Source organism: Lutra lutra, chromosome 3 (genome assembly GCF_902655055.1).
Source record: "Lutra lutra chromosome 3, mLutLut1.2, whole genome shotgun sequence".
NCBI lineage: Eukaryota > Metazoa > Chordata > Mammalia > Carnivora > Mustelidae > Lutra > Lutra lutra.
In genome coordinates this window covers 20,908,778-20,926,046 of record NC_062280.1, presented here as the reverse complement: position 1 = coordinate 20,926,046, position 17,269 = coordinate 20,908,778, and the positions used below count along the sequence as shown (strand labels likewise).

At 39.3% G+C, this 17,269-nt stretch overlaps 1 protein-coding gene across 7 annotated transcripts in view; it reads right to left on the bottom strand.

Moving 5' to 3' along the window:
* UNC80 (unc-80 homolog, NALCN channel complex subunit) overlaps positions 1 to 17,269 on the bottom strand; it is a 239,001-nt gene that overhangs the window by 180,081 nt on the left and 41,651 nt on the right. For 4 of the 7 annotated variants that reach the window (XM_047721941.1, XM_047721939.1, XM_047721940.1 and 1 more), the window contains exons 8-11: positions 5,261 to 5,522; positions 4,035 to 4,169; positions 1,670 to 1,886; positions 891 to 1,031 (exon numbers count right to left, since the gene is read on the bottom strand). In XM_047721941.1, coding sequence (XP_047577897.1) covers positions 891 to 1,031; positions 1,670 to 1,886; positions 4,035 to 4,169; positions 5,261 to 5,522 — 755 coding nt within the window. Of the gene's footprint in view, positions 1 to 854; positions 1,032 to 1,669; positions 1,887 to 4,034; positions 4,170 to 5,260; positions 5,523 to 17,269 lie in introns of all 7 variants that reach the window. The other 3 variants (XM_047721936.1, XM_047721937.1, XM_047721938.1) reach the window with 1 other exon arrangement.

The following is a 17,269-nucleotide window of genomic DNA, read 5'->3' as shown; positions in this document are numbered from 1 at the left end:
CCATGTGATATCTGGCAAAAATGAAAGTTATAGAAAATGTGAATTCCATCTGGCTTCCTTAAGACCCCGGGCTAGAGTTTAACTTTTGTTTAACGGGTGGATTTTACCCATTCTTAAATGGCAGATCCTACTGATACAGTAGCATCTATACATATTCAGGATTTACTAATGCTTTTAGCAACTGGTTTAGTTGAAGTATTTCCCCACAAGTTTGTGGCTGGTAAAATATTTGGTTTTATCTAGCATATTTAAGCAACAGCAAATAAGGAAGGTTTTTTTCTCCTTTGTTCAAGAGTAATGGAACATAAATTTGTGGTGGAAGTAACTGGTATCATCAAATACTTGACACATACTCCAGGGAAAAGAGGGCTTCAATTTCTGCTTGTAGGTTAAGAGTAAAGAATAAGAGACCAATTTGGCTTCCACCCAGACACACATGTTTTCTCCACATGAAGCATATAAGGCACTTATTTGAAATAGCAGCTGTCTGAAAAAGGAATCCATAGCCCTGGAAGGCAGTGACTTTCCTCTCATTGAAGGTAGATAAGACCTTTCGAGGGACATCATACAGGGGACCGTGGTACTGAATATAACTGTCTTCTAAGTCTCTTCTAGCCCCATGGGTCTATGACCTTTTGAAAACAAAGATGAATGGCTTCCTTCCTCTCTGAGAGGCATGGTGTTTGCAGTGTGCCATCAAATAGCTTTTGCTACAAAGGAAATCCCAAGAATGGCTCACAAGTAAATGTAATACATTAAATGTAATACATGAATGCAAGTTTTTAAAAAGTAGAAGGAGCCAGATTGCAATGAAAATGGAATATGGAGTAAAAACAGGAAACAGGAAAAGGAACCTGAACTCCCGCCTGCAGGTGCCGCCTCCGACCCACCTTCCTTGACAGTGTTTTCTCCGTGGCTGTTGGAGTGATCTGGCAGGTCACTCACCAGGGTGTGGTGGGAGTGGGAGTGCCTGGCACTCAGGCTCTCCATCTCCGTGGCTGCATCTGAACTGCCCCGCCGGGTAAATTTCCCTGAGATGGACAAGAGCACCACGAGAGAATTTAAAAATGAAAGATTCTCTGCTGAGATGTTGTCTTTCCAAAGGACAGCAGGGAGGATAAAGGGACATTTGGAAGTGTCTGAGGCACAGCCAAGTAGCAGACATTGGACTTGTTCTAGGAATAGTCAGGGTCAAGATGATGGATGAAGTTGTCTGTCGTAAGATCAGCCCCAATCTAAGCCAAATGTTAGAAACCATATATGGAGTCCCAGAAAGCTCTCAGTTTCTGAATTTAAGCTGGCTTTCTAAATATGCCATCCAGGAAGGGGGGAGAAGCTTCTTTTACTTTTCTTTATATTTTCCTTTTCTAATATCCAAATTAAAGTCGTTTTTGGAATCATGATGAATCCTAATGCACAAGACCCTTTAAGGCCATGTTTCCACATCTAAAGTCCCTAAGAAATAGGGCCATTACCTGCCTAATTATACACAGTTCTTCCATTTTAATTAAATTATCTGCATTCCTTTGGTACTAGAAGCTAGCATCTGGGCCCATATTTCTTGACTAAACTGTTCAAGAAAGATGCAGATTTGCCCCGGAGCCCTAGATCCAGATTTCTAAACAGGTCACTCAAGCTCTGCCCTACTTTGAAAACTCCTTGTGGTCACCTAAAATGGTGGTTTGCCAGCCTCCTTTTTCAATGCCTCGCCTGTCTTCACCAAGCCCAGAGAAACTTCCGAAGGAGAATGTGCTTCGGGTGGGGGATACATCCAGGTGGTCCTCATGAAGCAGGAATGGCACCCCCATTCTTCGGGGCCTCCTCTTCCCTGTGTGGTGGAATGGGATCGAGCCTTTCCTCTCTCGGTCTTCTTTGCGACTCTTGAACTATGAGGATGAGAGGTAAAGGATTAGGCACAGCACAAATAATAATAATCTGCAGTAAAATACAGGAATGTTCCAGGAAGAAGAGACCAGAAAGTCAATGAGTGTCATCCAATAGAGATGGGTGAAATTTCCATAATGCGTTAAAAGAGTGAAAGACACAAAACAAAATGTAACATATTCCCTGGGTCTTTCTGCTAGCTTGTGTTGTCACTGGACCAGTGGGATCAGCATCAACTGGGAAACTGTTAGAAATACAAATTGTCAGGTTCAACTCCAAATAAACTAGATTAGAAACCTTGAAGGTAAGGTCCAGCAGTTGTGGTTTTTTTTTTTTTTTTAAAGATTTTTATTTATTTGACAGAGAGAAACACAGAGAGGAAACACAAACAGAGGGAATGGGAGAAGGAGAAGAAGGCTTCCCACCTAGCAGGGAGCCTCATGTGGGGCTCGAACCCAGGACCCTGGGATCATGACCTGAGCAGAAGGCAGACGCTTAACGACTGAGCCACCCAGGTGCCCCATCAGCAGTTGTGTTTTAATAAGCCCTGTAGGTAATTCTGATAAATGCTAAAATTTGAGAACCATAGGTTAGAGTATAGGATTCTAGATTCACCACTTGAACCAGCCAGTTATTATCTGTTTCATTTTTCCAGATTGAAATCAATTTTTCCAGCCAGACAACTTCAAGTGTGTGCCACTGTCCATAAAGTCAGAAGATACAAAGCATGAATTGGTACAAACCTATTACTCCTGTCAAACAAGTTCAAAATCCAGTAGAAATAAGAGTTAAGAATTTCTTGAGAAGCTTTTAAAATATACCAATGTCTGGGTCTAACCTGCAGCAATTCTGACCTAATTGGTTTGGGTGCGGGTCTGGGCACAGCAATTTTTTTATGTCTCCCCAGAGATTCTCATGTGTAGTCAGTACTGAAAACTTATTCCCCTGGATTATTGACATTTTTAGAAAAACTGCAACCATTGTCTATCATTACATTATCAATGAAGGTAGACATGACTGTTTGTATAGCAACACTCTGAGCTCATATGTAAGTTAACAATATGTTCTGTGTCTTTCATGAACACAGCTGAACTAATCATTTTGAAAAAAAGAAAATGAAGCTACTACACATACATTATTCTACACATTATATCCTAGCTGATTGGTTCCATATATTTACAAAAAGAGAGATGGAATGGTAGATTCATAAAGGCATGACCTAGCTTGAACAAGACCTGGTTTTGAGTTTGGACTCAACCTTTCACAAACTGCTAAAATTTCTAAGGCTTAGCTCCTTTCTTTTTTGAGAATAATTAACATTCATTGAGTACTAACTAAATGCCAGGCACAGGGAGGAATTTACAGGTATTATCTCAATCCTCATAACCTTTTGAAGTAAGTATGTTATGTATCCAATTTACAAATAAAGGAACTGATACTTAGTATCGTTTGACCAGGATCACAGAGGTTGAAGGTGGCAGAGCAAGAATTTGAACACTGGTTAGGTGACTCCCAAGTGTACACTTGACTCTGCTTTTAATTTCTCATTTTTAGAGGTCTAATGATGCATAGTAAATGTTTATTGAATGGAAACCTATGAGATGGCCTATAAAAAGTTGTGAGGGTAGAAAATTTAAGTGATTTGTTGTAAGGATTTACTACTTTATTTACAGAGTTTTGTTTGTTTTGTTGTCTTTAAACTAGAGATGACCTCAAGAATCAATGTTCCATGATGATCCCATCACTCTGAATAAGACTTCAGTAAGGCTCATTTTCTTAGGTGCAAAATGTAGAAATTTAGAATCTCATTGGATTAAATGAGAACCATTTATATAAAATCCTTGATAAAATGAGAGGAACCGTACAAATATAAGTCGCTATCATGGCTACCACAACTATCTCCACTACCACTGAAAGCACTCTACACACTTCATCAGAATTGAGCTTGGTAACATTAAGAATGGGAAACATTCATGCATACAGAGGGACTCACACAAGGTCATGCTGCAAACCAGTGCTATAAGTGGGGGCTGACTTCTCTCCTCAATGTTCCTTTCCCAGCCTAACCCATTCTGTAGCATGACCTCATATCCTACTGATTTTTTTTTCCAAGCACCAAAATATTATAGAGCTTAAATGGTTCTACTCACCTTCTTAAAAATGTTCATGCCAAGGTCTGAAGAAAGATCTGGGACTGCAGACCTACGTAAATTGGTCAACGAAACCTTAGAAAAGGCCTCAGGGCTAAGAGATTTTTCCTCTTCATTACACTTCATGGTGAGGTCCTTAATAGACAATAAAGGCAACTTCACAATCAAGGACTTAGGGCTTTATATCCAAAGACTTTTCTTATTGAGATGTCATATTTTTAATAGGGGTGTGCCTAATGTTTTGATATCTATGAACTGTTTAACTTGTAGTTTTAGACTTTTAGAATCCATATCCTGCTTTGGAGGAGATATGTTATATATTAACTGTAACCCCTGTTTGGAGTTTTTAACAGTGAGAACATGAAGCTCCATATTTGGGAAAGCCAAGAAAGGTATCTTGTTTTCTCTTTCCATTAAAAAAAAAGTTTTTCTGTTTAATGGTTCACCAAAAGAGATTTTTATTTTGGGCAGAATCATCTACTACTAAAACAGAATATCTCTCTTTTTCACTCTAATATTGCTCATGTTTACTTTCAGAATATATAGACATTTTCAGATATAGCCAATTCATAATTAACTAAACCAAACAACGGGGCACACTGCAAATCACCATTTTTCTCTACATATCCAACACACATGGTATCAATGAGAAAGAGGGAAAGAAAAAGTGTTCAAGCCGGTATTAGCACATTCATTTATCAAAAAGTGATTTTCAGGGGGATGTCATCAAATCAGGATATAGTCAGTTTATTTTTCCAAACATCTATAATAAATAGGAAGACTATATGTCCAAAGGAAATATTTCTAATTATGATATTGAGGTGCTAAAAATTTTGAGCTATGCAAAAGAAGGTAAACCATGTTCAGTAAAATGCTAGTGTCACACATTTCATGACATCAGTAATCAACAGTTGTATGAGAGAACTATCTATTGACTAGCACTTCAGTTGGGAAATTTTCCATTATTCTGGATCAACAGAGCCTCAACTCTAGATTAGTGTGAGTTAGAGGTATTTAGATACCCTTCTTTGAATGGTAAATTAAATGCTAAGAAAGAACCAAAATTATCTAGCAATAAAAGATAAAAGGGAAATGATAATAATATCAGAGTAACCCACTAATAAGTAGTCAGCACTGGAATAAAGAGATGGATGAATAGGAGAAAAAAAGAATCTGTTATGGCCAAAGTTGTTGATTCAAAAGACAAAGCACTGAGTTTCTCTTACTTGGGTTTTGTGGGTGTTCACTAGTGAGGGAGCTGCTGCCACCATCGAGCTGCTCCTGGGTCTGGGCAAGAGAGGAATATCTGGCTCTGGAGGCTTTTCAGGCTTCTCTTCCAACATGTGCCGCAGCCTTTGTAGATAGTACATCAGAGACCACTGAGTGCCTTCCTCAGACCAGTGGGGCTGGAGTAGGCAGCGAAGAACAGCAACGTCAAAGTAGGTGGCATAGCGGGACCTTTGGCATGGAGGTATCACAAGAGAGGCTCTGTTTCCAATGACAGAAAGATGATTATATTGGCAAATATCCCAAGGGGTGACACAACATGGTTTATAGCTTTAATTTTCTCATTTGTTTACTTATTCATCCACTTATCTTTTGTGTAGTTTACTCTACTATACCCACAACTGGTCCCACTCATTTCACTTTTGCTAGATACTTCCCAGAAGTAGAGAGGTTAGAAAGAGTTTTGAAGGATAACTAGGAATCAGCTAGGCTAAGTTGAGGGTGGGGCAGAAGGTTAGATCAGCATTTTGGTCAGAGGAAACCATGCCTACAAATGTGGAGTTAGAAGAAGTCATGAGTTTTGAGTAGGTGGGGGAGAGTAAGCAACTGGTATTAGTTGGTGAGTAATTTGGGTGGTGGGTGTTGAGGAGAGTCTATAGAAATAAATGAGTTTCAGATCGTGATGTTCCTTTTATACAATGTTATCAGTTTGGTTTTTTTCTTTAACCTTGAAAGAAATGGGAATATCTGTGTACCTTATTGGCTATCTTAATCAATTATTGGTGTTAATACCATGTAAAATAACCAGAGAACCTGCAAAGTACTAAATAAGCAGAAGTTATCTTATGAAGAAAATTTTCAAAAATTTGAAATCATTTTGAAAACTCTATATATTCATATAAAATAGCAAAACTAATTTGAAAAAATCTCAAGGTTCTGAAATTTTATTACTCAATTTAAACACATGATATAGTTACTATTTAGTGTTTAACTTAATTACACTATAAAATAGATTTAAACAATTACTAAATATACTACATCATCCTAGGTACCTTAGGGGATGTGAAGATATATAAGTTTAACTTCTTCATCTTGAGTAACATATGGTCGAGGGAATGATAGCCAGCCAATAAATAACAAATTATAAACTGAGAGCTACTAAGATCCAAAATGAAACCTTAAATCTAAAATCTAAACTTAACTCCCAAACCCAGTTTCTTCCCGAGTTAGGGTATGCAAAAGGGAAATTTTTGTACCCTGCTATCAACTAGCAAATGGCACAGCCCACACATGAAGAACTTGAAAAAAAAAAAATGCAACCATTAAGAAGTGAGAAGATTTCCTGAATTTTCCAGACCATATTTTTTGAACTGAAGGTTATGGCTCTTGATTGGTTCAAGAAATTAATTCAGAAGTATATGACTACTATTGAGGGGAGGAGTCAAGATGGCGGAGAAGTAGCAGGCTGAAACTACTTCAGATAGCGGGAGATCAGCTAGATAGCTTATCTAAAGATTGCAAACACCTACAAATCCAACGGGAGATCGAAGAGAAGAAGAACAGCAACTCTAGAAACAGAAAATCAACCACTTTCTGAAAGGTAGGACTGGCGGAGAAGTGAATCCAAAGCGACAGAAAGATAGACCGCGGGGGGAGGAGCCGGCTCCCGGCTCCCGGCGGAGCAGTGGAGCACAAAATCAGGACTTTTTTTTTTTTTTTAAGATTTTATTTATTTATTTGTCATAGAGAGAGAAGCGAAAGTGAGCACAGGCAGACAGAGTGGCAGGCAGAGGCAGAGGGAGAAGCAGGCTCGCTGCCAAGCAAGGAGCCCGATGTGGGACTCGATCCCAGGACGCTGGGATCATGACCTGAGCCGAAGGCACTGCTTAACCAACTGAGCCACCCAGGCATCCCCAAAATCAGGACTTTTAAAAGTCTGTTCCGCTGAGGGACATTGCTCCAGAGGCTTAAAAGGGGTGAAGCCCACGCAGGGTCAGTGTGGCCTCAGGTATCGCACGGTCACAGAAGGATCGGGGATGTCTGAGTGTCCCAGAGCTTACAGGTATTAGAATGGGGAAGCCGGCTACAGAGACAGAGTCGAGGAGTGAGCTCTCAGCTCGGGGTTACCTTGAACCGGTCGCAGGCTCGGTCACTCGGAGCGCGGCCGGAGGCCAGGGTGACGGGAGTAATTGGGCACTGTTCTCTGAGGGCGCACTGAGGAGTGGGGCCCTAGGCTCTCGGCTCCTCCGGGCCAGAGACTGGGAGGCCGCCATCTTCATTCCCGCCCTCCGGAACTCAACGGAAAACGCTCAGGGAACAAAAGCCCCGAAAGTAAACCCGAGCGGATTACTCAGCCCGGCCCCTGGTAAGGGTGGTGCAACTCTGCCTGGGGCAAAGACACTTGAGAATCACTACAACAAGCCCCTACCCCAGAAGATCAACAAGAAACCCAGCCAGGACCAAGTTCACCTACCAAGGAGTGCAGTTTCAATACCAAGGAGAGCAGCGGAATTCCAGAGGAGGAGAAAGCAAAGCATGGAACTCATGGCTTTCTCACCATGATTCTTTAGCCTTGCAGTTAATTTAATTTTTTTTCTTTTTCAATTTTTTAAACTTTTAACCTTTTCTTTTTTAACGTTTTTTACTAGTTTAATATATATATATATTTTCCTTTTTATATTTTTTCTTTATTCGTTTTATTTTTTTAATTGTTTCTTTTTTTTTTCTTTCTGAACCTCTTTTTATCCCCTTTCTCCCCCCTCACGATTTGGGATCTCTTCTGATTTGGTTAAAGCATATTTTCCTGGAGTTGTTGCCACCCTTTTAGTATTTTACTTGCTCCTTCATATACTCTTATCTGGACAAAATGACAAGGCAGAAAAATTCACCACAAAAAAAAGAACAAGGGGCAGTACCAAAGGCTAGGGACCTGATCAATACAGATATTGGTAATATGTCAGATCTAGAGTTCAGAATGACGATTCTCAAGGTTCTAGCCGGGCTTGAAAAAGGCATGGAAGATATTAGAGAAACACTCTCGGGAGATATAAAAGCCCTTTCTGGAGAAATAAAAGAACTAAAATCTAACCAAGTTGAAATCAAAAAAGCTATTAATGAGGTGCAATCAAAAATGGAGGCTCTCACTGCTAGGATAAATGAGGCAGAAGAAAGAATTAGCAATATAGAAGACCAAATGACAGAGAATAAAGAAGCTGAGCAAAAGAGGGACAAACAGCTACTGGACCATGAGGGGAGAATTCGAGAGATAAGTGACACCATAAGACGAAACAACATTAGAATAATTGGGATTCCAGAAGAAGAGGAAACGGAGAGGGGAGCAGAAGGTATATTGGAGAGAATTATTGGAGAGAATTTCCCCAATATGGCAAAGGGAACAAGCATCAAAATCCAGGAGGTTCAGAGAACCCCCCTCAAAATCAATAAGAATAGGTCCACATCCCATCACCTAATAGTAAAATTTACAAGTCTTAGTGACAAAGAGAAAATCCTGAAAGCAGCCTGGGAAAAGAAGTCTGTAACATACAATGGTAAAAATATTAGATTGGCAGCAGACTTATCCACAGAGACCTGGCAGGCCAGAAAGAGCTGGCATGATATATTCAGAGCACTAAACAAGAAAAACATGCAGCCAAGAATACTATATCCAGCTAGGCTATCATTGAAAATAGAAGGAGAGATTAAAAGCTTCCAGGACAAACAAAAACTGAAAGAATTTGCAAACACCAAACCAGCTCTACAGGAAATATTGAAAGGGGTCCTCTAAGCAAAGAGAGACCCTAAAAGTAGTAGATCAGAAAGAAACAGAGACAATATACAATAACAGTCACCTTACAGGCAATACAATGGCACTAAATTCATATCTCTCAATAGTTACCCCGAATGTTAATGGGCTAAATGCCCCAATCAAAAGACACAGGGTATCAGAATGGATAAAAAAACAAAACCCATCTATATGTTGCCTACAAGAAACTCATTTTAAACCCGAAGACACCTCCAGGTTTAAAGTGAGGGGGTGGAAAAGAATTTACCATGCTAATGGACATCAGAAGAAAGCAGGAGTGGCAATCCTTATATCAGATCAATTAGATTTTAAGCCAAAGACTATAATAAGAGATGAGGAAGGACACTATATCATACTCAAAGGATCTGTCCAACAAGAAGATCTAACAATTTTAAATATCTATGCCCCTAACGTGGGAGCAGCCAACTATATAAACCAATTAATAACAAAATCAAAGAAACACATCAACAATAATACAATAATAGTTGGGGACTTTAACACTCCCCTCACTGAAATGGACAGATCATCCAAGCAAAAGATCAACAAGGAAATCAAGGCCTTAAATGACACACTGGACCAGATGGACATCACAGATATATTCAGAACTTTTCATCCCAAAGCAACAGAATAACACATTCTTCTCTAGTGCACATGGAACATTCTCCAGAATAGATCACATCCCCGGTCCTAAATCAGGTTTCAACTGGTATCAAAAGATTGGCATCATTCCCTGCATATTTTCAGACCACAATGCTCTGAAGCTAGAACTCAATCACAAGAGGAAATTTGGAAAGAACCCAAATACATGGAGACTAAACAGCATCCTTCTAAAGAATGAATGGGTCAACCAGGAAATTAAAGAAGAATTGAAAAAATTCATGGAAACAAATGATAACGAAAACACAACAGTTCAAAATCTGTGGGACACAACAAAGGCAGTCCTGAGAGGAAAATATATAGTGGTACAATCCTTTCTCAAGAAACAAGAAAGGTCTCAGGTACACAACCTAAACCTACACCTAAAGGAGCTGGAGAAAGAACAAGAAAGAAAGCCTAAACCCAGCAGGAGAAGAGAAATCATAAAGATCAGAGCAGAAATCAATGAAATAGAAACCAAAAAAAACAATAGAACAAATCAACGAAACTAGGAGCTGGTTCTTTGAAAGAATTAATAAGATTGATAAACCCCTGGCCAGTCTTATCAAAAAGAAAAGAGAAAGGACCCAAATAAATAAAATCATGAATGAAAGAGGAGAGATCACAACTAACACCAAAGAAATACAGACAACTATAAGAACATACTATGAGCAACTCTACGCCAACAAGTTTGACAATCTGGAAGAAATGGATGCATTCCTAGACATATAAACTACCACAACTGAACCAGGAAGAAATAGAAAGCCTGAACGGACACATAACCAGTAAGCAGATTGAAACAGTCATCAAAAATCTCCAAACAAACAAAAGCCCAGGGCCAGACAGCTTCCCAGGGGAATTCTACCAAACATTTAAAGAAGAACTAATTCCTATTCTCCTGAAACTGTTCCAAAAAATAGAAATGGAAGGAAAACTTCCAAATTCACTTTATGAGGCCAGCATCACCTTGATCCCAAAACCAGACAAGGATCCCATCGAAAAAGAGAACTACAGACCAATATCCTTGATGAACACAGATGCAAAAATTCTCACCAAAATACTAGCCAATAGGATTCAACAATACATTAAAAGGATTATTCACCATGACCAAGTGGGATTTATTCCAGGGCTGCAAGGTTGGTTCAACATCCGCAAATCAATCAATGTGATACAACACATTAATAAAAGAAAGAACAAGAACCATATGATACTCTCCATAGATGCTGAAAAAGCATTTGACAAAGTACAGCATCCCTTCCTGATCAAAACTCTTCAAAGTGTAGGGATAGAGGGCACATACCTCAATATTATCAAAGCCATCTATGAAAAACCCACTGCAAATATCATTCTCAATGGAGAAAAACTGAAAGCTTTACCGCTAAGGTCAGTAACACGGCAGGGATGTCCGCTATCACCACTGCTATTCAACATAGTACTAGAAGTCCTAGCCTCAGCAATCAGACAACAAAAGGAAATTAAAGGCATCCAAATCGGCAAAGAAGAAGTCAAACTATCACTCTTTGCAGATGATATGATACTATATGTGGAAAACCCAAAAGACTCCACTCCAAAACTGCTAGAACTTGTACAGGAATTCAGTAAAGTGTCAGGATATAAAATCAATGCACAGAAATCAGTTGCATTTCTCCACACCAACAATAAGACAGAAGAAAGAGAAATTAAGGAGTCAATCCCATTTACAATTGCACCCAAAACTATAAGATACCTAGGAATAAACCTAGCCAAAGAGACTAAGAATCTATACACAGAAAACTATAAAGTATTTATGAAAGAAATTGAGGAAGACACAAAGAAATGGAAAAATGTTTCATGCTCCTGGATTGGAAGAATAAATATTGTGAATATGTCTATGTTACCTAAAGCAATCTAGACATTTAATGCAATTCCTATCAAAGTACCATCCATTTTTTTCAAAGAAATGGAACAAATAATCCTAAAATTTATATGGAACCAAAAAAGACCTCAAATAGCCAAAGGAATATTGAAAAAGAAAGCCAAAGTTGGTGGCATCACAATTCCGGACTTCAAGCTCTATTACAAAGCTGTCATCATCAAGACAGCATGGTACTGGCACAAAAACAGACACAGAGATCAATGGAACAGAATAGAGAGCCCAGAAATAGACCCTCAACTCTATGGTCAACTAGTCTTCGACAAAGCAGGAAAGAATGTCCAATGGAAAAAAGACAGCCTCTTCAATAAATGGTGTTGGGAAAATTGGACAGCCACATGCAGAAAAATGAAATTGGATCATTTCCTTACACCACACACGAAAATAGACTCAAAATGGATGAAGGATCTCAATGTGAGAAAGGAATCCATCAAAATCCTTGAGGAGAACACAGGCAGCAACCTCTTCGACCTCAGCCGCAGCAACATCTTCCTAGGAACATTGCCAAAGCAAGGGAAGCAAGGGCAAAAATGAACTATTGGGACTTCTTCAAGATCAAAAGCTTTTTCATAGCAAAGGAAACAGTTAACAAAACCAAAAGACAACTGACAGAATGGGAGAAGATATTTGCAAATGACATATCAGATAAAGGGCTAGTGTCCAAAATCTATAAAGAACTTAGCAAACTCAACACCCAAAGAACAAATAATCCAATCAAGAAATGGGCAGAAGACATGAACAGACATTTCTGCAAAGAAGACATCCAGATGGCCAACAGACACATGAAAATGTGCTCCATATCACTCGGCATCAGGGAAATACAAATCAAAACCACAATGAGTGGGGCGCCTGGGTGGCTCAGCGGGTTAAGCCGCTGCCTCCGGCTCAGGTCATGATCTCAGGGTCCTGGGATCAAGCCCCGCATCGGGCTCTCTGCTTAGCAGGGAGCCTGCTTCCTTCTCTCTCTCTACCTGCCTCTCTGCCTGCTTATGATCTCTCTCTGTCAAATAAATAAATAAAATCTTAAAAAAAAAAAAACCACAATGAGATATCACCTCACACCAGTCAGAATGGCTAAAATTAACAAGTCAGGAAATGACAGATGCTGGTGAGGATGTGGAGAAAGGGGAACCCTCCTACACTGTTGGTGGGAATGCAAGCTGGTGCAACCACTCTGGAAAACAGCATGGAGGTTCCTCAAAATGTTGAAAATAGAACTACCCTATGACCCAGCAATTGCACTACTGGGTCTTTACCCTAAAAATACAAACGTAGTGATCCGAAGGGGCACGTGCACCTGAATGTTTATAGCAGCAATGTCTACAATAGCCAAACTATGGAAAGAACCTAGATGTCCATCAACAGATGAATGGATAAAGAAGATGTGGTATATATACACAATGGAATACTATGCAGCCATCAAAAGAAATGAAATCTTGCCATTTGCGACGACATGGATGGAACTAGAGGGTATCATGCTTAGCAAAATAAGTCAATCGGAGAAAGACAACTATCATATGATCTCCCTGATATGAGGGAGAGGAGATGCAATATGGGGGGTTTAGGGGGTAGGAGAAGAGTAAATGAAACAAGATAGGATTGGGACGGAGACAAACCATAAGTGACTCTTAATCTCACAAAACAAACTGAGGGTTGATGGGGGGAGGGGGTTGGGAGATGGGGAGTGGAGTTATGGACATTGGGGAGGGTATGTACTATGGTGAGTGCTGTGAAGTGTGTAAACCTGGCAATTTACCGACCTGTACCCCTGGAGATAAAAATATATTATATGTTTATAAAAAATAAAATTTAATATTAAAAAAAAGAAGTATATGACTACTATTGAAATGTTAACTAGAATAAAAACCATCAGAATGCAACAAATGGAATAAGGATTTGTATGTTTGGAAAGACCTGTTTCACTATAATTGTAATTAGTCATGATGTAAAATAGATCTCTTACCATGGGCTGCAGTAAAAAGTTCAAACATGCAAACCCAGATCATGTCTGGCACTCTGGAGATCATTTTCACAGTTTTTGTGCTCTCCTAAAGCACATGTTGCTCTTGGCTCTTTCCACTCTCATTAGTAGTATTGTCTGGTGTGTTGAGGGGCAATTGCTTATGTACACGGTGGTTTGACAGTCAATGTTGTTTTGTAGTCTAATCTTGAGTATTTTGATTGATAATTAGGAAACTATATAGAAGTTAAAACTCAGCCACATAGGGTACTACAGTACTAAACCCTAAATACAATTATTTAACTGAGTTGGCACTCATATAAGGAGAATCTGTCTACAATCATCTAAGTTCCCATATATGTTATGCTAGAATTTATCCTGTTTCCAGGGAGATCGAATACTCTTTGAATATCAACTGCATGTCAACTTTCAATCCATAAGAAAGTCCCATAGATTCTCCTTCCTACCACTTCTTATCAACTCCACAGACACCAACATCTTGTATTAGGCTTATTGTAATTACTTCCTACTAGTCTCATTGTTTCTTCTCTGGTTCCTCCTTTCCTCTCCTCCAACTCTTTCAATAGTTGATAAACCATTCTTTTTTTTTTTAAAGGCATTATTCATTTATTTGACAGACAGAGATCACAAGTAGGCAGAGAGGCAGGCAGAGAGAGAGTGGGGTGAGGAAGAAGGCTCCCTGCTGAGCAGAGAGCCCAATGTGAGGCTTGATCCCAGGACCCTGGGATCATGACCTGAGCCGAAGGCAGAGGCCTTAACCCACTGAGACACCAGGTGCCCCAGATAGATAAATCATTCTTAAAATAAAATACAAACTTCTCATAGTGGTCAACATGACCTGCATAATCTGCCTGTGCATACCAATCCAACCTCATTACCATGTTTGCTTTGGTTTACCAAATATTTATTCACAGCTTCTTAGCTCCAAGTGTATCTTTTTTTTCTTGCTCTGTGGAGATGGATCTGAGACCTTTAAATATTTTCCATTGATTGCTGACATGATGTTAACTTTGTCAGTAGATGAAATGGAAAAATGTATTGTAGGAAGAAAGAATTTCATGTTCTTGCCCTGTTGTATTTTCTCAACACATTCCTGCAATGTGTGTACAACTACTCCAGTACCAGGCTCCTGTAGTATTTGTGAGTTGTCTAGTGCTTAACTCCTGCAGTACACATGGCTTCTGCAGCATGGGCATTTTTTCCTAGGACCAGGCTTCCACTCAGTTTTCCCTTTGCTCAGCTCCCATAGTGCCTAGTACCCAGCAGCACCAACTTCTTATCTTAATTCCTTTTTTAGAATTTTTTTCAACTTTCATCTTTATAGTCATATCCCAAGGAGGACAAGGAGAACCGCATTCTGCTCTATGTGTGCCGGAATTGTGATTACCAGCAGGAAGCCGACAACAGCTGCATCTACATCAACAAGATCACGCACGAAGTGGATGAACTGACCCAGATCATCGCTCGCGTATCCTAGGACCCCACGTTGCCGTGGACCGAGGACCACCAGTGCCAAAAGTGTGGCCACCAGGAGGCGGTGTTCTTCTAGTCACATAGTGCTGGGGCTGAGGACGCCATGCGCTTATACTATGTGTGCACGGCCCCACAATGTGGCCACCGCTGGACCGAGTGAACTATCCTCTCCTGAGTGTAATAAATACTGCATTCTGTGAATCCCTTCATTGTGTTTACCCTTATTTTTGTATATGTGTGTGTATGTGTGTATATATATATATATATATATATATATATATATATAATTTTTTCTTTCTTTAAAATTTTGGGAGGTAGTTTCTTCTAACAGAACAAAAGACATCCAAAATCAAGTGTGTGGCCCTGTTCTATTCTCTCTCTCTCTCTCTCTATATATATATATATATATATTTTTCCCCCCTCCTTTCCTCTCCCCCCCCCATTCTGGGTCTCTGCTGATTTGATTAGTGTATATTTTTCTGGGGTCATTGCTACCCTTTTAGTATTTTGCTCTCTCATTCATCTATTCTTATCTGTTTAAAAATGACAAGGCATAAAAACATCAAGAAAAAGAACAAGAAGCAGTACTGACAGCTAGGGACCTAATTGATACAGACATTGGTAATATGTCAGAACTAGAATTCAGAATGATGATTATCAAAGTGCTAGCTGGACTTGAAAAAAGCATGGAAGATACTAGAGAATCCCTTTCTGGAGGAATAAAATTCCTTTCTGGAGAAATGAAAAAACTGAAATCTAACCAAGTTGAAATTGAAAAGCTATTAATAAGGTATTATCAAAAACGGAGGCTTTTACTGCTAGGATAAATGAAGCAGAAGAGAGAATTAGTGATATAGAAGACCAAATGATGGACAATAAAGAAGCTGAGAAAAAGAGAGATAAACAACTACTGGCTCATGGGGGTAGAATTCATGAGAAAAGTGATACCATAAAGCAAAACAATATTACAGTAATTGGAATCCCAGAAGAAGAAGGGGGGCAGAAGATACATTGGAGCAAATTATAGCAGATAATTTCCCTAATCTGGTGAAGGGAACAAGCATCAAAATCCAGGAGGCAGAGTACCCCCCCTCAAAATCAATAAAAATAGGTCCACACCCCATCATCTAATAGTAAAACTTACAAGTCTCAGTGACAAAGAGAAAATTCTGAAAGCAGCTTGGGACAAGAGGTCTGTAACATACTATGGTAGAAATATTAGATTGGAAGCAGACCTATCCAAAGAGACCTGCAGGCTAGAAAGGACTGGCATGATATATGCAGAGCACTAAACAATAAAAATATGCAGTCAAGAATACTATACCCAGTTAGGCTGTCACTGAAAATAGGAGAAATAAAAAGCTTCCAGGACAAACAAAAATTAAAAGAATTTGCAAACACCAAACCAGCCGTACAGGAAATATGGAAAGGGGTCCTCTAAGCAAAGAGAGAACCTAAAAGTAATAGACCAGAAAGGAACAGAGACAATATACAGTAACAGTCACCTTCCAGGCAATACAATGCCAATAAATTCATATCTTTCAATAGTTACCCTGCATATAAATGGGCTATATGCCCCAATCGAAAGACACAGGGTATCAGAATGGATAAAAAAAAAATACCCATCAATATACTGTCTACAAGAAACTCATTTTAGAACCATAGACACCACCAGATTTAAAGTGAGGGGGTGGAAAAAAATTTACCATGCTAATGGGCATCGAAAGAATGTTGGGGAGGCAATCTTTATATCAGATAAATTAGCCTTTAAGCCAAAGATTATAATAAGAGATGAGGAAGGACACTATACCTTAAAGGGTCTGTCCACAAAGATGATCTAACAATTTTACATATTTATGCCCCTAACATTGGATCAGCCAATTATATAAACCAATTAATAACAAAATCAAAGAAACACATCGACAATAATACAATAATAGTAGTGGACTTTAACACCTCCTCACTCAAATGGACAGATCATCTAAGCAAGAGATCAACAAGGAAATAAAGGCTTTAAATGACACACTGGACCAGATGGACATCACGGATATATTCAGAACATTCCATCCCAAAGCAACAGAATACACATTCTTCCCTAATTCGCATGGAATATTGTACAGAATAGATCATGTCCTGGGTCACAAGTCAGGTCTCCACTGTTGCCAAAAGATTGGGATCATTCCCTGCATATTTTCAGACCACAA